General features: G+C 34.6%; 2 protein-coding genes across 3 annotated transcripts in view; one reads left to right on the top strand and one right to left on the bottom strand.

Moving 5' to 3' along the window:
• TFB1M (transcription factor B1, mitochondrial) overlaps window positions 1-22,553 on the top strand; it is a 32,730-nt gene that overhangs the window by 7,266 nt on the left and 2,911 nt on the right. For both annotated transcript variants that reach the window (XM_062572411.1, XM_062572410.1), the window contains exons 5-7: window positions 853-1,004; window positions 5,779-5,898; window positions 21,687-21,814. In XM_062572411.1, coding sequence (XP_062428395.1) covers window positions 853-1,004; window positions 5,779-5,898; window positions 21,687-21,814 — 400 coding nt within the window. The remainder of the gene's footprint in view (window positions 1-852; window positions 1,005-5,778; window positions 5,899-21,686; window positions 21,815-22,553) is intronic.
• On the bottom strand, window positions 11,747-12,406 carry CLDN20 (claudin 20). Its single transcript, XM_062573735.1, has one exon. The coding sequence runs from the start codon at window positions 12,404-12,406 to the stop codon at window positions 11,747-11,749; it is 660 nt and encodes a 219-aa protein (XP_062429719.1).

The following is a 22,553-nucleotide window of genomic DNA, read 5'->3' as shown; positions in this document are numbered from 1 at the left end:
ATAGGTAAGATATGCTTCAGCTGTATTATTGCCATATGAAAATTAGAAAAGCTAGTGAATTTCAGAAGGATACTTATCCATCTGATATTTGTGAAATATCACAAATATCCTAGAAGTATCAAAGATAACCTACACAATAAGTAAGAAGTGACAGAAAACCAACTTGAAATTGATACAATTTCTCATTCATATTATTAACTACTGTAGAATATAAGAAACAATGTTATGCTTTCTTTCTGTTCCTTTTATTGCACTTCTGATTAGAGATAAGGGTCTCCACTAATGAAATGCCCCCTTATTGAACAATATATATAACTTCCATTGGCTAACAGGCACTCTTGTGCTTGCTATTAGACTTTTATTTTTCAGAGGATTCTTGTACAGAGGCAGAGTTGTGTCCAGTTGGAGCAAGGTAATTATTTGGGAGTTATGAACAGTCAGTAAAATGAACCCAGGGTGAAAATATTGGATGGAATGTTAAAATTGGATATTTATTCTGTACTTATAGTGTAAAACCATGGAAATGCTGTTGTCTAAATTATGTATTTCTGCTGTTCTGGAATAGCTCAGCTGAAATCAGTGGATTTATTCTGATATAACTGAAATTCAAACCTAATCATTTTTTGTCCAACTGGTTACCTTGAACAGTAACACAATTTTGGCAGTATTCTTAATAGGGTGACTGTAAGACAAGTGTAAGTGGAAATGTTTGTTTGGTATGGCACAGTAAAAATTGTTTTCATATTTTAAGTGGAGGTTGATATGCATGTTTTTAATACGTTATTTCATAGCAAAATCTTATTCAAAAAATAATTTTTAATTGTTATTTTTTTGTCTACCAAATGTTCACAGAGCCACCAAATATACATATCATTGGAAATCTGCCCTTCAGTGTTTCAACTCCTCTAATCATCAAATGGCTTGCAAATGTTTCCAAAAGAGATGGACCTTTTATTTATGGCAGGACCCAGATGACATTGACTTTTCAAAAGGAAGTTGCGGAGGTAAGATGTTACTTTTTACTAAAATTTTAAAAGATGATAAATTGAACACAACTTTGTTTAGATGCAACATTTTGCTTATAATTTGAAAGTACAAAACCCCTCTTAGTTGGCTTTAGAAAGAGGAAGGTGCTGATTCAGTTTTAATTTGGATATCGTCTGTGGCTGTAAAGCATGAAGTTGAGCTTTGATTAACAGTTCAGTTCTTTCCCATCACACAAAATTATTTTTAAAAATTTCTTATGTAGGGATATATTTCATTAAGGTACTGAAGTGCTTAATAGATTCTTTTCTGAAGTTTGACTGCTTCAACATGAATAGATTCCACAGCACTCTTTCTATAACTTTTTTCCTTTTCTCTCAGTCATTCTTACACCGTTTTGTCAGTCTGTTTTTCCTTACTTTTCAAACAAAAAGTAATTAACAAAAAAGTTATTTCCTTTGTCCTCTGAGAGAGGTGGACAGAGACAGAGAGGTGGACAGAGACAGAGAGGTGGACAGAGACTTTACATCAATTGATACTGGATAGCCTACTTCAAAATGCTTTCAGACTTAACTTTATTTCTATTGACTTCTTATCTGCATTCCATTCTCAATAAACAAATAAGGACAGGCAGAATGCTTTGAGAACTATCTAATTAGTCCAGTGTTCAGAAATACTTGGTTTTCTATGTGTGACCTAAATATATGTTTTTTTTATTTTTAATCTTTCAAAATAACAGCTCTAAAAGGAAGATGTTACTATTTTTTTACAATATTTAAATTAACAGTAATTATGTATACAAGTGGCATGTCTGTTGTTATTTTGAGGTCTTAGAAAAGCATTCTGTGCAGGTTTAGCTTGGCTGGTTAAGGCATAGTGCTGCTAATGCCAAGATGGCAGGTTTAGTCCCTGTAGGGGCTAGGCTGAGGGTCGTACTAGATGATCTCCAGAGGTCCCTTCCAACCTTACCATTCTATGATTCTATGATTACTTTGACCTTGAAAAGTTCAAGGTAAGAGGTGAAGTGGTTCCTGTAGGTGGCTCTAGAGAACATCAGGGACAAACATTTAGTATGCAGTAAACCAGATTTCTTTAATTAATTCTGAGTTCACGTGGTTTCTGGCATAAAAAAAAATCCGTTTCTGTTTTCCAGAATGATTTCAGGCCATTTGAGATTATACTACATTGCAAAGTATAGCAAATGGACTATGATTAAAAAATGCAAAGTGAGGATGGAAAAATTTTTAGGTTTTGGATGAAGATAGAAAAAAATGGGCATAGCGTTGAGAACGTAAATGCACTCAGTACTTTATGTAGCTGTAACCAGCTGCATATGCCATCAGTGACATGCAGATTATAGTGCTTCTGTACCCAACATAGCTCAAATGAGATGCAAAGTACCGTGCACTCTAAATTCCTTGTACTTAAAAAGTTGAGGAGTAAAAACATTAGGAAATTGAATGATATACTCAGGTTCACATAGTGAATCATTGTTAACTGTGGTTGAGTCTACATTCTTCTCCTCCTTCTCAAGGAGATTCTCACCTTGAGACTTACATGTTTGTTTAAACAGAGTTTCCACTGAAGAGGTAATCATTGTGCATGGTTTGCATTTCCATAATTGATTTGATATCCTGTTACATTCATTTTGGAGAGAAGCTGCCTTTCACATGAGACTGTTTTGTCTTATGATTAGGAGGAGCAATGAGAATCAAAATCTGTATCTTTTGTCTGAATCTCTATAGTAGCTTAAGTGAATCATTGTGATCTGGCATATTACAGACATATTTAGTACTAGTAAATAAACAGCAGCTTAATATTTAATACAGATAATAAATTATGTAATATTTCAGTACCAGATTAGGTATCTCTTGTATTCAAAAGCTCAGTGACATTATTGGACTTTTCTAAACAAAGAATCTAAGTACTAAAGAAAGTATGTCTGGCATAAGCTCAGCAGTAGGGGAACATTGTGTCATGGAATGGAGCCATTTGCCTTATTATTAGCTAAGATAACTTGATACTAACAATAAGGAAAAAAAACAACAGGTTTTGTTTGTGGTCAGGCTTGTTTTAGCTGGTGTAACAAGTGAAAAATTTCTTTGCATTTCTTGCTGATGACATCTTCCTGTTTCTCTGTTTCCTGGTAACACAACTGTTCAGCATGAATTATGTCAGTTTAGAACTACTGCTACTGGCTTCTCTGTTCTGACATGATTTGATTAAATTGATTAAAACTGTTGATGAAAAATAGCGTTTATGTTATCATATACTGAATTTTGAGGCCTATTAAGGAGGCTAAGGTTCTGTCTATTGTAGAACTATCTACAGTAGTAAAAGTGACACTATTAAGTGTTGGGCAGATCATTTTGTCTCCTTAGTTCTGTTTTGTAAAATTAGCATTAACTTCTGTGGAAGAAAACCCTCAAATCTGCCATAGAGACTTTTTAATATGTATTTGTGGAAAACAAAGTAATATGATGCAGCTTACTGAAGAACAAACCAATGTGCTGGTGTTAATGAGATAGTCACTGAAAGCAGTTGATAGCGAGCGGGTTTGAAAGAGGCATTTAGTATCATCTTGAGTAAATTCTGGGTTAAGTTTCAGAATCTTTGATTTACTTCATGCCTTGGTGAAATATTAGTAATAGACACAAAAATCTTGTCCAGTTAGGTGAACTCTAGCATGGGTAGATTAGTGCAGTTTCAGATACTGTCCATACTTTAAAGATAAGAACAAAGAAAATTTTGAGAAGAGAGGGAGAAAAAAAACTACAAAAATTACTTAGGTTACAAAAGTACATTCTTAGCTCCTCTGTGGGTCATAGTCTTTTAAGATGTTACTGCCCAGAAGTGGACTTGTTAACTTACCCCTTCTGTAGCTGAAGTGAAGGAACTGACCACCTGAAACTTGTTAGCTTGTTTTCCTGGAAAGTGAGAGTGGCTTGTTTAAATTGGCAGTGGAAGGATTACAGGCTCTGTCCTTATGTCTGTCTCATTTCCATTGCAGGAAAATGAAACAGTATATAGCATTGAGATTACGGAAGTGCATATCTGATTGCATTGTTAGACTTTCCAGTCTTGTTTTTTTGAAAGAGTAGTAACTATGGCTGATGGATTTTTAACAGGCTTCCTCTGAAACTATTTAAGGTAGCTTTAAATGCTGTTGTAGGCAAAAAAGAATCATTGAACTTTCTTTCAGAAAAGACTTTGAAAAATACTTTATTTGCTCTGTGCTGATACTTAAACTGCCTTTCAGGGGAATTGTTTAAAAAAAAAAGAAAAGAAAAAGAAAAGAAAAAAAAACTTTAGCAATAGGTTTAATTCTTTCTTCAGGCATAGTTTTAATACTCATGGCAGCATTTCATGAGTACAATTTTCATCAGAAGCTACATGAGGTACAGACGTTAGGGGATATGCAGATTGCCTTTTCATCATTTATTTGTGGTTAAGGTAGTGAAAAATAAGAACAGGAATCTTCAAAATTTGATTTCTGTTTAGTTAATGTAATATTCTCTAGCATTTTAGGATTGTTTTACTTAGGTCTTTTTTATATTTGGAATGTATTTCTTGCCAGATCATGAAAGTGTGGAAAACCTTCTGTCTTGACTACTACTTTACATGCTTTTAGGTTAATGTGATAAATTTTTGGAGCTTCCTTGCTCTACAGACCTTGCAGGATTTTGACAGACAACTGCAGCCTGGTGTTCTTCAGCAGATTGCTATTACTGTCTGCTGCATCCTTTGGAGCAGTTCCTTCCTTGTTAGTAAAAGAGAATCTGTATCTCAGTGGTCCTAGTTCATCATCCAGCATACTATGTTAAAGCTACAGCATGGTTAGATCTGTCCTAAGAAGCCACGTTTGAAGTGGAGATACTAAAGTCTGTGAATGTGATCTCTCCAACCACTACTACTGTGGGGGCAGAACTTGTTACAAAAAAAAGGAATAACCAGCTGCTGAAGAGCTGAGACATCTCTAGATTCCTACAGTTGTTTGCTCAGTGACTGAATTGGAGCCTCAGTCAACTGAAACAGCTTCCCATAAACTGTCCTATTTATCTGGCTTACTAAGGGAAGTTTTTCTTGTTTCTTAAATTTACTTCTCCTTCACTCAGTGTTATTTTTAATCTTAATAATTTATTATGTGACTTAAAACAACATCTCATTACCAGCTCCTCTGCAGCTGACTTCCAAGGATGTGGGACTATTTTGTTAGCTACTAGACTAATAGATATGATTTTTTATAACCTTGATGAGAAATTTCTTGTGATATTCCAAGAATTACTAAGTTGAACTTTTAAGTGTTAAATGCTGTGTATTGTTAGGTATTCTTAAATTACATAAAGTAGATATAATCTCCTTACATTTGTAGTAGGCATAGACCGGTTTATAATGGAGAAATTTTGTGAAGTATCTAATTTCCAGTTTGTGGAGCTCCATTTGATCTTGAAAGAGAATTGATGCAGTGCAAAGAAAGTAACAGTACTGTCAACCATTGCAATGTTTGACTGGAATCTTGCAGTCAGAAGTGTTTTAGTCGTCTTTTGTGTCCATACAAAATAATTTTGACTTTCGCAAAGTTCTACAGAAGTTCAAGTAGCTACATTTCATGTGCATTTGATTGCAGGACAGTGGGGGGAAAAATTCTAGATGGATGGTGTGTAAAGGTTGGTTTAATTGTTCCTTTTTCTTTTCAATTTGTCTTTACCTTAGATGATACTGAAAATCCCGCTTTAATATAATTTCCTCTTGATCATTAGTTTTGCTGATTCACATGTTTTGATTCTTCCATAGAGGCTCACGGCTAAGACAGGAGGTAAGCAACGTAGCAGACTGTCCATCATGTCTCAGCATCTCTGCACTGTTGAAAACTGTTTCATAATTCCAGGTCAAGCCTTTGTTCCACAACCAGAGGTAAGTATTGGTATGTTTCTTTGATTCTTTTTTTTTGATTAGTTTAGATTAGTGTATATTGATCTGGTGAAGGAACTACCAGCTTGATAGGATATTAATTGTATAAAAAGGGGTGGTGATGATGAGCAGTGTGAAATGCATTTAATTCCCTATAAGGCCTTTGGAATCAGGAACCAAAAGTGCTCAATTCTATGCAGAATCAAGTTGAAGAGTACTGTAGCTCTGGTTTTGGAAGAAATTTCTAAAATAGAGGAGGAGATCAGAATTGAAGAATAAAACTGTATAGTACCCTGGAAAACATAACCAAGGAGAGTGTAAGAAGCTTATAGCTGTTTGAAAGGGGGAGAAATGAGAGGATTAAAAACCAGAAAGCGTCCACTGAAACTGAAAATGCAAAATACAAAGCTAACGAAAGAAATTTTAAAAAAGCATTAATCTGTGGAATTTTGTGTCACAAAATGTCTCAGCCAAAACTTTAGTGGCACTCAGGAGACCAAAGAAGTGTTGGTAAAGATGTTGAGATATTCTGTCAAAGTGGATCACAATTTTTGTCATGCTTTGGAGCATAGATCAATGATTAGCTGAAAAAAGTTGGGAAGAGCATTCCCTTATAGACAGCTTCTACTTTAACCTCCATTATTTTTCTGAGGAATCTGATAATAGTCATGTCAGATGAGGGTTACTGAACTCCAGAATTATTATGTTAGTTTGAGAATACTGTTAGGTATTTTCTTTTCCTCTCTGCTGTGACTGAAATATGCATTAGGCTTACTGAGTTTGATTTATAACTTACACTATAATGATTTCAAATACAGTTTTAATTCTTTAAAAATTGGTGAGTTCTACTATTTCTGGTTAATTTCTCTTTTAAAAAGTAATCCATCACAATTCAGTTGTGATCAATACATCCACCTATAGTACAAGTTGAACAAAAATTATAATATTTTTTTCTCCTTTTAACAACTTTCTCCACTTTTGAAGAAGATCCTCATAGCAGATGTAATGTAAGGTCATTCTTAGTTTTGTATTAATGATAAACAGTGAGAGTCGTATTTTGTTTCAGAAAACGGGCTTCTTTGGGAGAATGCCATTAAAGTTGCTGAAAAGCACTAACAATATGCGATAGAAATGTTTTCTTTTTTAAACTGGCTAATAATCAGGAGTTATTTTAAGTATCTGATGATGTAGATAAATGCATGTTTATAATGAGAGAGTTGAAGGAAGTATGCTTTGTCCCTCACAGAGCAATAGCTAGAGTATGATTATGTAATTCAATCTGATCAGCTTCCAGTTACATTGCTGCCACTGAGTGCCTTTTGGAAAGGTGTTTTGGCGTTTCTATATTAGTTCAAGTTAATGTAGTGCTTGAGGCAGTTGAAGAAATCAGTATCATTAATAAAATTTCCAAGCTATTCAAACAGTTAATGCTCCTGGTGGCAATAAGAAACATATTTTACTATTCATGTTTTACTTACTTTCTAAATGTATTTGAGTAGCTAAAGTATCCATGTTACAATCTCTAGATAGAACGGCTGTAAGTAAATACTTCAGATGTCATTGCCCTTTCTATCATGACTATTTTGGGATATTGGAAACTGACTTGTCATACCAGTAAGTTTTGAAAGAAACATTATACAAATTGGCAATACTTGATGATATAATTTGATCAGTCCAGAAAAAAAATAATTCTTTTAACTGTAGATTGTTTTTTGTAAAGTGTAGAGTAGATGAGTAGTACTTATTAGTACTGGTATAATAACTGGGAGTTACCAGAAGATACCAGACAAAAAACTTTACTAGTTGGACAAGGCTGTAGTATAGAGAATAATGGAGTTGAATCTGCAACAGCAGCAACTGGATGTGGTTCTTCTAAAAAGCAGCCTAACAAATTGAAGCATAAAAAAGGGAAGAGAAAACAAAATATTTCTCATTTTTCCCTGGATTACTCCTGGCACTCATCTGTTGCTTGTTATTTTTCTCTGCATTGCCCTGTCAAATGTCATTTGTGCTATTACTTCCTGGAAAGAGCATATACGATGGATCTGATTATCAGTAAGGAGCACAGTTGGACGTTCCCATTCAATATCTCCATTCTTCTAAGTAGAGAGATGTGGTATACCTCTAAAAAAGGTGTATTTGGTTCAAGAAGATGCTTTTATTTTTGAATTATGGGCACTTGGTCTTTACCTTCAAGTCTGTCAGCAAGACTAATCTGTTTCTTTGGGTATTTCTGGAGGAGGAGATGTGGATTTAATGACAAAACAGTGTTGCTAGGATTGTAGCATCTTTGAGAAGTTTTCTATTTTACATTTTGCATTTGTGAACAGTTTGGGAAATACACCTAGAGAATTTGATAAGAACTATTAGAAGATGATAATAAATAAAAGCTTTTCATTTGTGATCTTTGTCCAAGATCTCTAATTTCCAAGTCTGTAATCTTTAAATTTTGCCCTGCTCATTCTTAGCGTATTTTAACTCCTTCCTATTTGCTACAGTAGTTTGTCACCTACATCTCATTCCCTGTTTAAGACAGTAACAATCTTTTCTCCCTCCTGTCTGTTCTTGGGTGGATAGAAGAGAACAATCTCTTTGCTATCTTCTTATCTACAATGGCATTTTTATTAACAGCCATTACAATTATGTGAATCAGGAATGAATAAATCAAACTGCATTTTGGACAGAAATCTGTTTTTTTTTGTTTTGTTTTGTTTTTGTAAAGATGTGACTGATTCTAAACCTGAATAAGGTTTGTTTGCCCTGAATATACGTGGAAATCCATTCTGTTCCAGAAATGTAACCTACTGCTTCTGCAAGTTCCTCTTAAACTGGTTGGTTCAGTTCCTCAGGCATCCTCCTTCACCTTTATTACAGTCTGTTTCTTGGTTTTTTTTCACTCAGGTTTATATCCTGAGAACTTCTGGAAAATCATTCCCTTTCCCTTATCAATGTGAATTTTAAAGCCTATATCTGTGTATAGTCTGATGAGGATTTAAAATACTGTTTGTATTTTTGAAGAGGTTACTGTTTAAATGTGGTAAGCTATTATTCATGATTTCAGTCTACTGTGGAAAAAAATGGCCTTGCTTATTTTTTGCTTTGCATTTTTGGGGAGTTTTTTTGGCTCCCTCTTAGACCTAATTTCCAGAAATGTCTTCCAGAAGTTTTATTATTAAATATGTGAAATAGTGCTCAGTAGTGCCAGTATTCCAATCCTATCTTTTTTTCTAAATATTGGGTGCAATTTGAGAGTATGGTAGCGCTAGTGCAATCGAAAGTCTTCTGCAGACTAGGTCTCAAAATTAGGAAGCTCTAACTTATATTCCCGCTTTCCTGTACAAAGAAGGCCTTAGTTGCCTCAGAGCATCTGTCCCATAGAGTCCTGACAAATGTCTTAGTATATGGAAATTCTGTGATCAGTTGGTGATCAGTTGAATAAAGCCTTTTCAAAAAAAGACAGTAAGGTTAAAGGCAAGAATGTATTTATTTAATACATTTCTTTGAGTTGAAACAAATACTGACTATATTACAAAAGCAGAAAGTACAAGCGTCTCAGACAGATTTGGCACCTGTTTCACTGTATTTTGTTTCCTTCAAACTCCTGTTGTAGATTTATCTTCTGTGTTCTCCCTATTTGTTTTAGCAGTAGGCTAACATGTGACTTTAGATACTATAATTGCAGATAGAACCTCTCCTTTCTTTGAAGGCTGTTGCAGCGTGTTATGAGTGAAATAGCTCAATGCTCTGGTTTTATTTCATAGGTATACAAAGAATTTCAGGTACTTCTGTATATAGTTTTAGCAATAAAAATTGGAGCTGTGTGTGTAACTTACGAAAACTTCATTTTTACTTGGAAGATGAAATTACTGCGTTTTTCCTATGCCTTCATATTAAAACTTTTTTGGTTCTTGTTTTATAAATGTCAATTTAATTCACATATTAGCAATGATAACTCAGTGTTATGTCAGGCACGTTACCAAGGACTGACAGGCTTGCTTTTCGAAATAGGTAGTTTACTTCATTTGCCTAAGGAATGAAAATTATTTCAATAGTACCTGTAAAGGTTTATATTTAATAAGATTTGGTTATGGAATGGAATAGTGCTGTACACTGTTATGTCTCAACAAAGAAAATTTGGGGTTTTGCTCATAGTTAAGTCTCTGCATTAGTGAATAATAGCTGATCAAGTATTAAGGCTAGTACAAAACAAGCTCCTTGATGAATAGATAGGTATTCAAAATGATCATCTAATAATAGTCATACAAGCAAGATGAAGTTCCATTCAGAGCTTATGGATATTAGAACAAAGACTCTTTGCATTACTTACATGAAGTAAGTTTTACTTTTTCAAATGCTATAATAGAAGATTTTAGTTTAACCAACAGCTCTTTTATGCTAACTGTATGTTTAAGATCATAGCTGCTTTGTAGTGTATTGGTGAAATTTAGGTAATAACCTGGGAACTAAGAGTTTTATATGAAAAAGCAAACTAAAAGTTGCTTTTGTTGTAAGAATCGTCCACTGTTGTCATATTCCTAAATTTGAAGGCCTGTGTCCTTTCTTCTTTCCATTTTCTTGTATATGCTAGCAAATTAACATGAATTTGATTCTCATTTAGGGAAGCTTTTAGATATGACAGAGGATGTCCAGACCCCATAAGAAACAAATTCTGTATTCTGAAAGAGAAGGTTAAAGGATTCAAGATTGTTAATCAAATTAACAGAGTTAACAAAATACATTTAAATGAAGACGCAGTCTCTTTACCACCATTGTATATTAGTTTACCATAATAGAATATGTAGCAGTGGGCCTGAAGCAGAGCCCACTAAAATAATTGATAGGAGCAATAAAGTTCTTTTAGAAGGCTAAAAATGTGCAAGCCTGGGTAATGGTAGCTGTAGTTAAAAGCTACTTTGAGTGCAAGTGTAAGCCAGAACACTTTCAGATTTTTCTTGTATGTGGTTACTTACTTTGTATCCTGTGTGTTAAAGTTTGCAGGCGTTTTCTTAGTCATGGTGACATTTCTATTCTTTTGTTGCTCTTCAAATCTATCATTTGTTGTGTAGTGGTAGATTCATAGCTGTTGGAGACTGCCCAATAGACATTTCTTTAACAATTAAAAGTGAAACCCACAGTAGGTGGCAGTTTGGGGCAGGAGAGTCATTTCTGGCAATATCTGAATGGTAGTGTTAATTCTTTAGCCTGATATGCAGCTACAAAATACAGTTAAGAGTTTTGTGGCTTTTTCTTTCTCTCTCTTTTTTTTAAATTAAAAAAAAAAAAAAAAAAAGGAAAAAGAAAAATCAGTTTCCAGTGCAGTTGAGAACTGAAAATGAAAGGCAGATGTGTCTATTACTTGAAAACCAATGAAATGAGCATCTTGGATAGCAAGTGTTTCCTTTTTTATTTTCTTTTACTTTCTTTTTTTCACTTGCGTTTCAGTTAAAGAATAAAAAGTAAATGACATAATCCCATGCTATATGTTACTGATAACCTTATTTGCTAAATATGTAACAGCATATTTTTAAACATCTTTTCTCTAACAAGACATCATTTTTAATTGTACTGAGAGTTATAGTTTAAAATGATTTCTTTTTCTCCAGTAAATTTTACTTGGAAAGATAAAAAGAACTAGGTTTGCAAAAATGATCAGAAAAAGTATTTTTGCCGCAGACTTAAGCTTTGTTTCCTACCTCGTTCTTTTTGCTGATATCATTAAATATAAAAATACTTTGCTAAAACAAAATTGCAGCCTTGGCATAAGAAAAAATATGTTATTTTGATAAATTCTTTAAAATAAGCAGACTCTACTTAGCACAAAAAAAGCTTCAACTGGTAGAAATAAGTGTATTTACACGTAGTCCTTCAGGTTGTAACCTGCATTGTTCTCTTGCTGTGTGGATGGGAAATGTTGCTGTTTTGCAGGGTAAATCCATGGTCCTTGCTGCTTTTTAAAACAGGAAGTGCAGAAGATCACACCTGCAATAAGCAGAAACCCTGCTGAAATGAATCCTATATAAACAGCTCCTCCTGGTTCATGTTTACTGCTCTCTGGAATGGTTGTGTCCAGAAAACTTGAAATTATTTCTCTTGTGTACCAAGATGTTGGTATTAATCCAAAGATTCCTGAAAGAATAAAGCAGACTCCTCCAGCAAAACAAGTGTGGCTTTTGCTGTCAGTGTCCCCTCCCAACTTTGTGCATTTCATTCCAACTGTAGTGATGCAAATCCCAAAGGCCGATAGGATACAAGACAGTACCATGGTGGTCCGTGCAGCCTGGATGTAGACAGGGAGAGAGAGAACGGAGTATTTCAGGGTACAGCTAAACATCCCGGTGCTGTACCATGTGCAGTCCATCCAAAGTCCTTGCATCTGTGTTATAGCTGTTATGATATTTGAACCAACATCTGCATTTACCTTCCAGTTAGGTAGGAGGGTGGCTGTGATGTCTCCAAAAATGCCAAACAAAGCAAGAATAAAAGCAAAGAACTGCAGACCTGCTGATGCCATGAGGATTATTTGCTGTCACCTTTTTGTCTGCTTGTTTCTGTCTTGCAAATGTGTGCAACTGGTTGGTAGCTTCGCAGCCAAGGCTGTAGCCGTCTGTGTGATGGGGAGAAGGGAGGGGGAGGAGGAGAAGGGCAGGGGGGAAGAAAAAGAAATCAGCAAACAAAAGAGCTTGCATTTAAAATTAGAGCTATCTGAATGAATATCTGAACGTGACCCTGCAGCAGATGAGAGCAGCCGAGCAGCTGTACAGAAGGTACTTGAACATAAATGATGACAAATGGGCAGTGTTTGAGAATTGATTGTAAGAAGAAGCTGCCCTTTCATACATGATTGCAAGCCATCAAGCATAACTTGTTTTGCTGGAGTTGTGTTCAGTAGTAATATGCAGATCGCTGGCTTACTAGGCAAGAATACATTGTAAGTGGAACATTAAAAACTTACAAATTTAAAAGCCATTCTGGAAAAATACTGTGATAGAAAATATATGTTACTCATAAAATACCTCACCTTAAGTATATAATAGATGGTTGTAGTCTGTTCCTGTTGACTATTTTTATAACTATGCACGTTGATAATACTACTTTTTGTTTAAAGTATGGCTAAAAGTAACCCTTTCATTTCTGCTGTTGAAACATTATATGTTGTTCTGTTTCATAACTGTCCCCGAATTTAATGCTTTTGAGAGAGAGAATGAGATGGTATTTAGGTTTTGCAGTATTATCACAATAAAGTGGCCACATATGTAACTTAATTTTCTAAATTAACATTTTATTTTCAGAAACGTAATTCTCAGTTCTTGACTTAGAGCAACAGTCTTGAGTCTCTTACAAGAAAGAATAAAATACACTTTTCTCTCTCAAATAAAATACCTATTTTAACACTAAGGAACAGCTCTGCTGTGTTTAGTCCAATTTTTTAATTGGCCACTTCCCTGCCTGAGATCACTGGCAAATTTGCCACATTGTTATTTTTAAAATTCATTCTAAAACTATATTCTACTATTCTTGCATGAAGGGTCAAATTACATTTGAAACGAACATTTAAGTAGTGTGATAAAATGGCTATGCACCTGGGAAATCAGAACTATTGCTGTTACATCAGTTGTGGCTTTGGGATAGCAGATGAAGTTAAATGGTTTGAAACCTGTGTGACTAGGAAAAGCTAAAGGTGTCCTGTGTTTAGAATTGGAATGTACAGAGGGCAGGTTGTATTTTTTCAGCTTGATAGAGAAAGAGAAGTCCTTAGTTTGGAATATGATCTCTAATACCTTCTGTTTAACCGATTTTTAACTTTTTCTATTGTGTAAATATGAACAATAGTATTAAAATAGTCTTTAGTATTAGAACTTAGGGGAAAAGCTGAAATAGTAGGAGGTGAAGTTGAAATAAGTGAAACACTTTCTGGAAAAGTAGAAAATCTCTGCAGTATACTTATTTCACTTTATTATCTATAAGGTGACCATGTTTTGATGAACATGTGTTCTTTCTAAGCAACCAAGTTTTCAACAGCATTATATTTCAAGTTCTGTAGAGTAGGATTAGCAATAAACCAGAATTTATATATTCTACTTATTCCAAGTAATTATTCAGAGATGTGCTATTTCTGTCGAGCATACATATTTTAATAAGGCTTACAATTAAAGTGAGAATGTTAACAGCTATTCAGTTTTAAAACGCTATCTCAAAGACCTGCCTATTTCAAAATCCCTTCAGTGTGTTCGAACTGTGAAGAGTTGCTTTGAGAAATGCATATTATTTTCTGTATCAGGCCCCTAGGAAAGAATGCTTAGCTTCCTTTTGCAGAAGGAACTGACATGACTGGATAGCTCAAAACTTTCATTCAAAAGCATAATCTGAGTCAGCTGATTAGCATCTTGAAATAGCTTTTTTCATTGCTTCATTTTAAAAAATTTCAGCGTATTCAAATGTGCGAACACCAACCTAAAGCACTGCAAACAGTAATCACACATTATAATTAATGGGGTGAACTAAATCAAAGGCACAATAAATTCAAGTATAAGCACTGTACACTGTAATAAAAGATACAGTTATTTTACATTCCTCTTTGTGTAGCACTTACTGCTAGATGTGAGGTCTAAGATGTTTTCTTCACTGTAGAGGCCCTGGAAAAATATAATTTCTCTTGATTAGAACTATCCCTTCTCATATAAAACTGCATTGGCATGTATTAACAAGAATTTCTCGGTGTTGTTTTTCCTCTCTTCTCTCAGAGTGTTCTTTTTCTCTCTTCTTCTAAGTGCGATCCTGCTGCTTGTTCCCTCTCTTAGTTCCATCTACCAGAGAATAAAGGATTACTTTGTTTAATGAGTTTTGTTTGAAAAACACTTAGTAAGGGAAAGCAAAGAGATTATAGAGAAAAACACATGGAAACCATTACTCCCAAATATATAATAGTGCATAGATTCTATGATGAGAATTGCAAACAGTGATAACAGCAAGAAAATCTTCAGAATCCAGAAATTGTGAAGACTTATATACTTTTAAAAGTGGGGTTAGAATTCATTTCTGGCAAACTGAGAGCTAGAACTAGAGGATGTTTTTTTTTTAATCACAGATAATCTTCTTATGAGTTTACATTTCCTAGGAAAGAGCTATGCAATATGTTTTGATTTGTAATTGGAAGAGCAGTGCATTTCTTTTCAGCTACAGTTTTTGCTTATCTCTTCTTGATATCTTCAGCAACCTATATGTTGTTGTTTTTTCATGAGCCTATGTAAATGAATGAAGGAATAAAACCTAATAATAAGGTTTATATGGTAACTGTAGTGCATTGGTGAAGTGGCTCACCAAGTCAGTGTGTGAAATTGAAAAGTTAGGGGGAAAATCTTGCTGACTGGAACAGTCATATTACCATAGGTTCTACATCTAATCTTTGCTTTCCGTGTGATATTCTTTGTGTTACAAAAGATTTTGGGAAACAATTTTGTTTCTTTATTTTCATTTGCTAATGAAGAACATTTGATACCCTCAGAACATATAGGGGTTTTCCTTTTGGACAAAGTGAAGTTTAATAGCTTGATCATGGACTCATCCGAGAAAAGCTTCTATAACCACTCTTTGACTCTTGTGTGATGATTCAGTAGCTGCAATATAAGCTAATTTAATGTATGCATTTTGACATAACATATTTAGATGTTCTTAGGAGTTTTTCCTGCTTGTCAAGAACTTTCTGCAGTACTAGGAAAACTGATACACACTACTGTAAAAAAGAGAATTAGTAGATAAGTTCATAAATGCTGCAAAAAATGTGTCTTGTTTCATAAATCTATTTGGAGTTCTTTGGAGCAGTCAGAGAATGTATGAACCAGAGTGTGTTTTACCTATGTTTTCAGGAGGCATGCATGATGGTCCTCGCAAGGCTCTTGAAAGAATTAAACTCTCAAAGAGTAAGAGGAAAGGTCTTGAAAGAGATAAATAGTTGGGAAAAAGGGGAAAAAAGGACAGAGTAAATTTTCACAGTGAATGAAATTTAATTTAATAGTGGAATTACACAGCAAATCAAAGTGATACTTGTATAACTTAAGTAGTCTGGGAATGAATGAAGGCTGATGTGATACATTTTACTCATGAAAGTTATTCACAATAGTAGAGATGAGATCTTTGAAAAATTGCAAAAGGACCTTTATAATACTGCAGATTGGATGATAAAACAGCAAATTAAGCATTAATAAATAAAAGTGGCACACAAGCGGAAGACCCACTTTCACTTCACATATACAATAACAGTCTCTGAATTTATTAATCTGAAATGAGGCTTTGGGACTACTGTTCCATAAAAACAACTCAATTCAGCAAGTTAAGTTTTAGGAATTAGTAGGAAAGTGCTGTACTACCCAGGAAAACCTCATCTTAGTGCTCTTTGCCCTGTCTCAAAGAAGTGATTAGTAAGACAATCAGAAATCTTAACTTCTGTATGAGAAGCTGTAAATAATCTAGAGCCTGTTTTGGAAAGGAACTCGTTCTGTGGAAGGTTAAGTTAGAGAGCTGGAAAATTTTGAGCGTCATGGGGAAGTAAAATCCTGTCTTTTCCAATATGATAACAAGAGGTCATATATTAAAAATAGCAGAAGGCACAGCTACAGAATGAATGGGCTACTTTGCACAATGTGTGTTTAACTGTAAAAGCTCATTACTACAAGATGCTGCAAAATGCACAATGCTTGCAGGGGTTCAAAAAGCAACAGGGCCCAATTCCCGGCAGAAAAATCCCTTGAGGTTTAGTAAATGTAAAGGCAGCATTTCTGGCTCCCTGTGCCCAAACCACAGAAGCGTGGGAGGGCATCCTCAACAATTCTGCTATCTGCTTGACTTCTCCTAGTACTCTTTCTCCATATGCATGCTGCTTGCCGTTGCTGGAGGCGGTATTTCGTCTCGATGGACCTTTGATCTGAACTTGTATACTTAATTATCATATTCGTATATTCTTAGTTTACATCAGTAAAACTCACCAGTGCTTTGGCTACTTGAATAGTATTTGGGGAATGAGTATCATTAGAATTAATAAACTTTTATCTAAAAATGGGTTTTTGACCTTTGGCTTTACTACTATTCTTTCTGAAGAAGTAGGGAGGGACATCAGATGAAATTAAACAAAGAGCTTACAAAAGCAAAACATTCTAGGGAAATTTTCTAAACCCTGAGGCTGATTTGAGCCTTGCAGTAGTGTGAGTGGAGTTAAATTATTTCAAAGCTGTTGTTACACAGGAACTAGATTATAGCTGTTAATGTGGTGGCACGATTATTTTCTGCTAAAAGTGAACCAAAATGAAACCCTCACATCAGAACAAGATAGCTGTGAGATATACGTATCTGGTGTTAGACACAAGCAATCTGTTTTTATGGAGTTGTACTATAGTCTGCTTAGATTTCAGTTCCTTATAAGAGGAAATGACAGCTTGGAAAAGGATATGTGGGTTTGCTTTTAATACAGCTTTGTTGCAAGATACATGTATGGCCTATTGTAAGACCTTTATTGCAAACAACTAGTAAATGCAAAAATTTTCTTATTTCAGCTCATTCTGATTTAGAGAGTTGATTTTATCAGCCAGGCAGCAGACTACGCTGAATTAAACTGTACTCCATGATATGTTCGTGCTTCCTTTGAACATAAAAATAATCAATAAACATATTATTCAACTGATATATACTGAACTTTCAATAGTGTAGCAGTTATTCTCCCCTCACTCATCAAGTGTATCTTCAGTACAATGAAGGTTTAAGTGTTGAGTATTATTTTATAAATGTTTCTAATATGTTTGGGGAAAATTAAAAAAAAATGTGTTACTAATGAAATTATCCACACACAACTTATGTGCTTTAAATGCCCTTGTGTACTCTATATGGACTTTCATATTTCTGCTCTCTGTTTTATGCAGGTTAGGGAAAAATAGCATGTGTAGTTCTAAGGGAGTGGCCAATTGCAAGTAAAAAGCTCTCCGCTGTATCTGTTGCTACAGTAACCAAGCAGCTTTCCTGGGGTTCCAAAGAAAACAATGCCTACAATGGAGCAAATGCTGAGAAGTACCATTTTTTGTTTCAGAAGCAGAAATTATTGCCCACTAGCCTTGAGATTGCAAATTGAGCTGTTTTTCTCTTAAATAGTACACTGCATCTGGATTGTGGATTTGTTTTCCCTTGAGTAATTTTTGTTAAAGATGCAGCTGCTACTTCTAAAAACAAGAGTCATCATATCTCACTTAACAGCAGTTCTGCAAAATTGAGGGGACGAGGCGATCCCAAGCGGTCCCTAGTGGCTTTTTGTCCCTATTTTTTGGGGGGAAGTAAATGCACTGTGTTATTTCATGGCAAAATTGTAAATGAACATACAAGTATGTAAATCAGCCCTTAGTATTTCTGTACAGGGAGCTGGATGGTCATGTGAAGTATGCATTTGCCCTGTTAAAAAAAGAAAAAATACACTTGCGTATCCAGGGTGTTGTATTTCCCTAGTCATTGGATCCTTTTGTTTAGGAATATAAGTGATTTGCATTTACATCTATCTGTCATGAATGCCCCTGGGTTTTGGCTGCAATGTAAACTTGGAACCACAGTCTGATGTTTGTTACACTGTTGTGACTCTAAAAGAACAACAGCTGAGTTTTTCTGGATATGCATGGTCCTGTGAGTATCTGATCAGATCAGAGGTCTCTTGCACAGATAGGTACTTCAGGGGAAGTTGTGAAACTTATGGGTACAGTAATGTGCCTATTTGGGAAGTTTCTAGACCCATACAATGAACGATTTGAGTGTCGTTCAGCATTATTAATGCATCTGTCATACCAGTTTATTCCTCTTTTTTGTAAAATAGACTTTGTGTTTGGCCACTTATTTCAGACTTGCTAAACAGAAAAAGAAAGTTGAGAAAGAAAAGGAAAGCACACAGAACGAATTGAATGTTATATTGTAGATACTGGCTTTGATTTGCCTTTGGTTATAGTGAAGACATTTCTAGTTAAGGTTTTTCAACATCAGTATTCCAATTTTGATCACCCATTTCTTAGCATCCTCAGTAGATTTGTTGGAAAATCCTGTGTCCTGTGTTTGGACTACTTTTTAATCTATCTTTTAGCTCCTCTCTTTTTTTTTTTTTTTTTTTTTTTTAACCTTTTTCCAAACAATTTTACAATTTTATGTTGCAGTCCTGAGCAGGACATCTAATATCCTTGACAGCTTTTAGGTCAGCTCTGTGCTTTGAAGCTGAGTACATTTATGTAAGGATCTGATCCCAAGTGAGTATGTTCCAAAGCAAAACATGTACAGGTATATTTATTGGGACCACTATAGTATACTGTAAGTATATATACTATACTATAAGTATAGTTGCAATCTGCAGCTGCATCTGTGGTCATACAGCCATGATCTCTGCCAGGCTAATCAGTATGTGTATTTTGCTGCATTGCACTAGCAATATTGCTTCCATTCTGGAGGAGGTTTGGTTGCTGGCAGCTTAGAGCACCCTGTATGAGACTGCAGATGACACAGTCGAACTACTTTGCCCAGAATGAGATGAACAGTAGAATCAAGGTACACCTCAGACACCACCCAGTACTCTCTTTGTGGGCTTATGGGTTTCTCTTCCCTGTCTCCAATCTTTTGTGTTGCCATTACCTTCGTACTGTATCATTTTTGAAGGGAGGTACAGACTCAGCTTGGGGCAGATTTCTGTTTGTACCACCAAAGTTGTTTTCTTAACTCTTGTCAAAACAGTATTTGATTTCTTTTTTCTCTGACATTCAGTGTGGGCACAAGTTTTCACTGTGATCCCGTGATCTTCCTGATAGGTTACTGCTGTTAGTATAGAAACTATCAGCGCTTGAATAATTCAGAAGCTGCTTTGGAGAACGTGTTTATTTGCATTTCTCTCTGCAGATTCCATCTGTCAGGTTTTGCTTTGTTACCTCACTTTTTAAAGGAAGATCTTGTGACTTTTTTTTTGCAGTACTTATATTTTATTAATTTAAATAATTTTACAGCCTTACTGTTGACTCCAACTTTCAGAAAGAGAAGAAAAGGAGAGAAAAATACTATCATCTGTAACATATACTTGAGGTTGGCACTGTTAATACTGAAAATTTACTATATGTTTTTTTCATCACCACCTTTAATCAGTGTTTCTTTTCCTTTCTCTAGCTAGTATTTAAGCTTTGTAAATTCTGTCTACACACAAAACTTACATTGTTCTAATTTCAGCATTTTTATAGGACAGAAATAAATACAATTTCTCTAATGTTGAAGTACTGAATTGTACATGGCTGATGTGATATTCCCATTGAATAAAGCAATCTTTATTGATGGAAGGTATTTTTGTGCCAGAAAATATGTCCACTGTGATTAATTTTTTTTTTTAAAAAAAAAAACAAGCTTAAAGCAGTTCTGATTACAGCTTTAGGATTTTTTTTTTTTAAGTACTGTCTTGCTGTGGGTTTTCTCAAAGAACTATCACATTGAGAATATAGTTTGAACAAAAGGTTTTTTTTGTGGTCTGTATTTATCTTTTATTTGCATCAAAACTAATGTTTTTTCAGTATAGTGTCAAATAGAATTTGTTCTGTAATTGCCAGTATTGGCTTTCAGACCTTTTGAAAAGATGTGTCATTTTCGACTGTATATAATCTGATTTTATTTTTTTTAATAAGAGACTGGGTATTTTTAATAGTCTGACACTTAAAATATGTATAGTAATTCAGTACCAGTATTGTACAAATTTTCAATGTGCTCCTCCACACAATTTTTTTTTAATTATTAATTGTTAATATCTAGTTTGGAAGATTCCACTTCAACATATTACTCAGTATTGTTCAGAACTGAATTCTTAGCCCAGCATTTTGCATAGAGAAGTGTGAGCATATAAGTTTGTTCATTTTGTTCATTTATATGTAATAAAATGTTACTGTCATTTCATGATATATTTTGTGTGTGTGTATGTATGTGTCTATATATATATATATACATATATATAAATATATATGTATATATATATATAGACACACACACACACACACATATGTAGGATGTTATTTCATACTTTTTCCAGACAGAGAAAGCAACAGTCGTCTGTGAACCAAGCTGACTTTAGAACTATAAAAGGATAAAAACAAGTTTGAATGGGATCTGTGTAGAAACACTCAAATGTGATTTTGAATGAACTATGATACACTGTGTAAATATAGAGAGTTCATTTGGCACTTAAATTGACTGTGAACTTACTTCTACCTTGCATTCTTTAGACTAGACTAGAATTTTAAAATGTTAATATGTTGAAAAGCAATTTCTTGGTTCACATATTAGAAAAGCCCTAGAGCAACAGAAAACATGTAGGGAATGGATTTGGTTTCTAATTATAATATCAATTTTCTCCAACTGCCCTTTAGCCTGGATAGTGAATATTGTCTCATTTGTATATCGTGTCAGAATTGTCTTGTGGAAGGATCTGAAGAAATATACACTAATTACTTTACAGATTACATGGAGGTTGTGCCAGATGGAGGAAGTGTCATGGGGGGAAAAAAGTACTAGCTATTAATGGTGTGTGAACTAATTAGAAATACATAGATAACTGAGAAATATAAAAATTCATCAGGGCCTTGAAAGTTAAGGCAAATCTTTATATTCAAATAGTATGACATTAGTCACCACACAGCTATTATGTTATCATCTGTCACAGTAATGTCTGATTCCTGATGTCTAACCTGTAAACTTACGAATAAGAAGATTTCTCAAAGGAATATGTATAATTCAAGTATCATCTGCCTTTTTTCTAGGTTGATGTAGCCGTAGTGCATTTCACTCCATTGGTGCAACCACAGATACAACAGCCCTTTGAGCTAGTAGAAAAAATTGTTCAAAGTGTTTTTCAGTTTAGAAGAAAATACTGCTGCCGTGGAATTGAGTAAGAACCCTTAATGAGAAATTCTCTTTCAGATAATGTTTTGTAACTGCATCAGCTATTAAATCAATCAAGAAACACCCTTAGCGATGTATTTGAGTTTATTCACTCTGTTTACATTTTTACTGCTTAAAAGCCATCATAGTTTATCAGCTCTTTACATTTCAGAATGTTCTCTGGAGTGAAAAGTATGAAGTGTATTGCTTTCTGTTGAATTATGTTAACGATTACTGTGCATTTTTGTTAATGATGTCAAAGTTGTTAAAAAGTTATGGGATAAACTGCTGATAGTTTGTCTTTCTCAGAAATTGGAAAAAAAACACACACAAAAATATAAGCAACTACACAAATGCTGTTGAAGTACAATTTGAACAAGAGCATATGTTGTTTGAATTAAGTGAAAGTCTAGAATTCTAAACTGAAGCTTGCGATGTGAAAGAGGAGACGTTACTTGGTCTGTCAGAAATTTTATTTATTTAGGGATAATGTCAAAAAGGTAATATTCATACTTCCATGCTTCCCTTTTATGGTATTCTATTGCCTCTTTAAATTTAATGCTGGATAAGGAGCCCTATCTAGCTGAGGAGAGACCACTGCAGCCTGTTCTCCAGGAATCCTATTAAATTCTGGCATAGACACACTTGTCTGATTTGGTAGGGGCAAAGCCCTGCGTTCAGCATTGTAGGAATGTGCAACAAACAGTTGTTAGGAAACAATAGGCATGCTGCTGCAATTTGGGCCC

Source organism: Rhea pennata, chromosome 3 (assembly GCF_028389875.1).
Source record: "Rhea pennata isolate bPtePen1 chromosome 3, bPtePen1.pri, whole genome shotgun sequence".
NCBI classification, from domain to species: Eukaryota; Metazoa; Chordata; class Aves; order Rheiformes; family Rheidae; genus Rhea; species Rhea pennata.
This window is presented reverse-complemented; position numbering and strand designations above follow the sequence as displayed.

What these genes read in the sequence shown, in the direction of transcription:
- CLDN20 (XM_062573735.1), bottom strand. Translation starts at nt 12,406, where the DNA reads ATGGCATCAGCAGGTCTGCAGTTCTTTGCTTTTATTCTTGCTTTGTTT.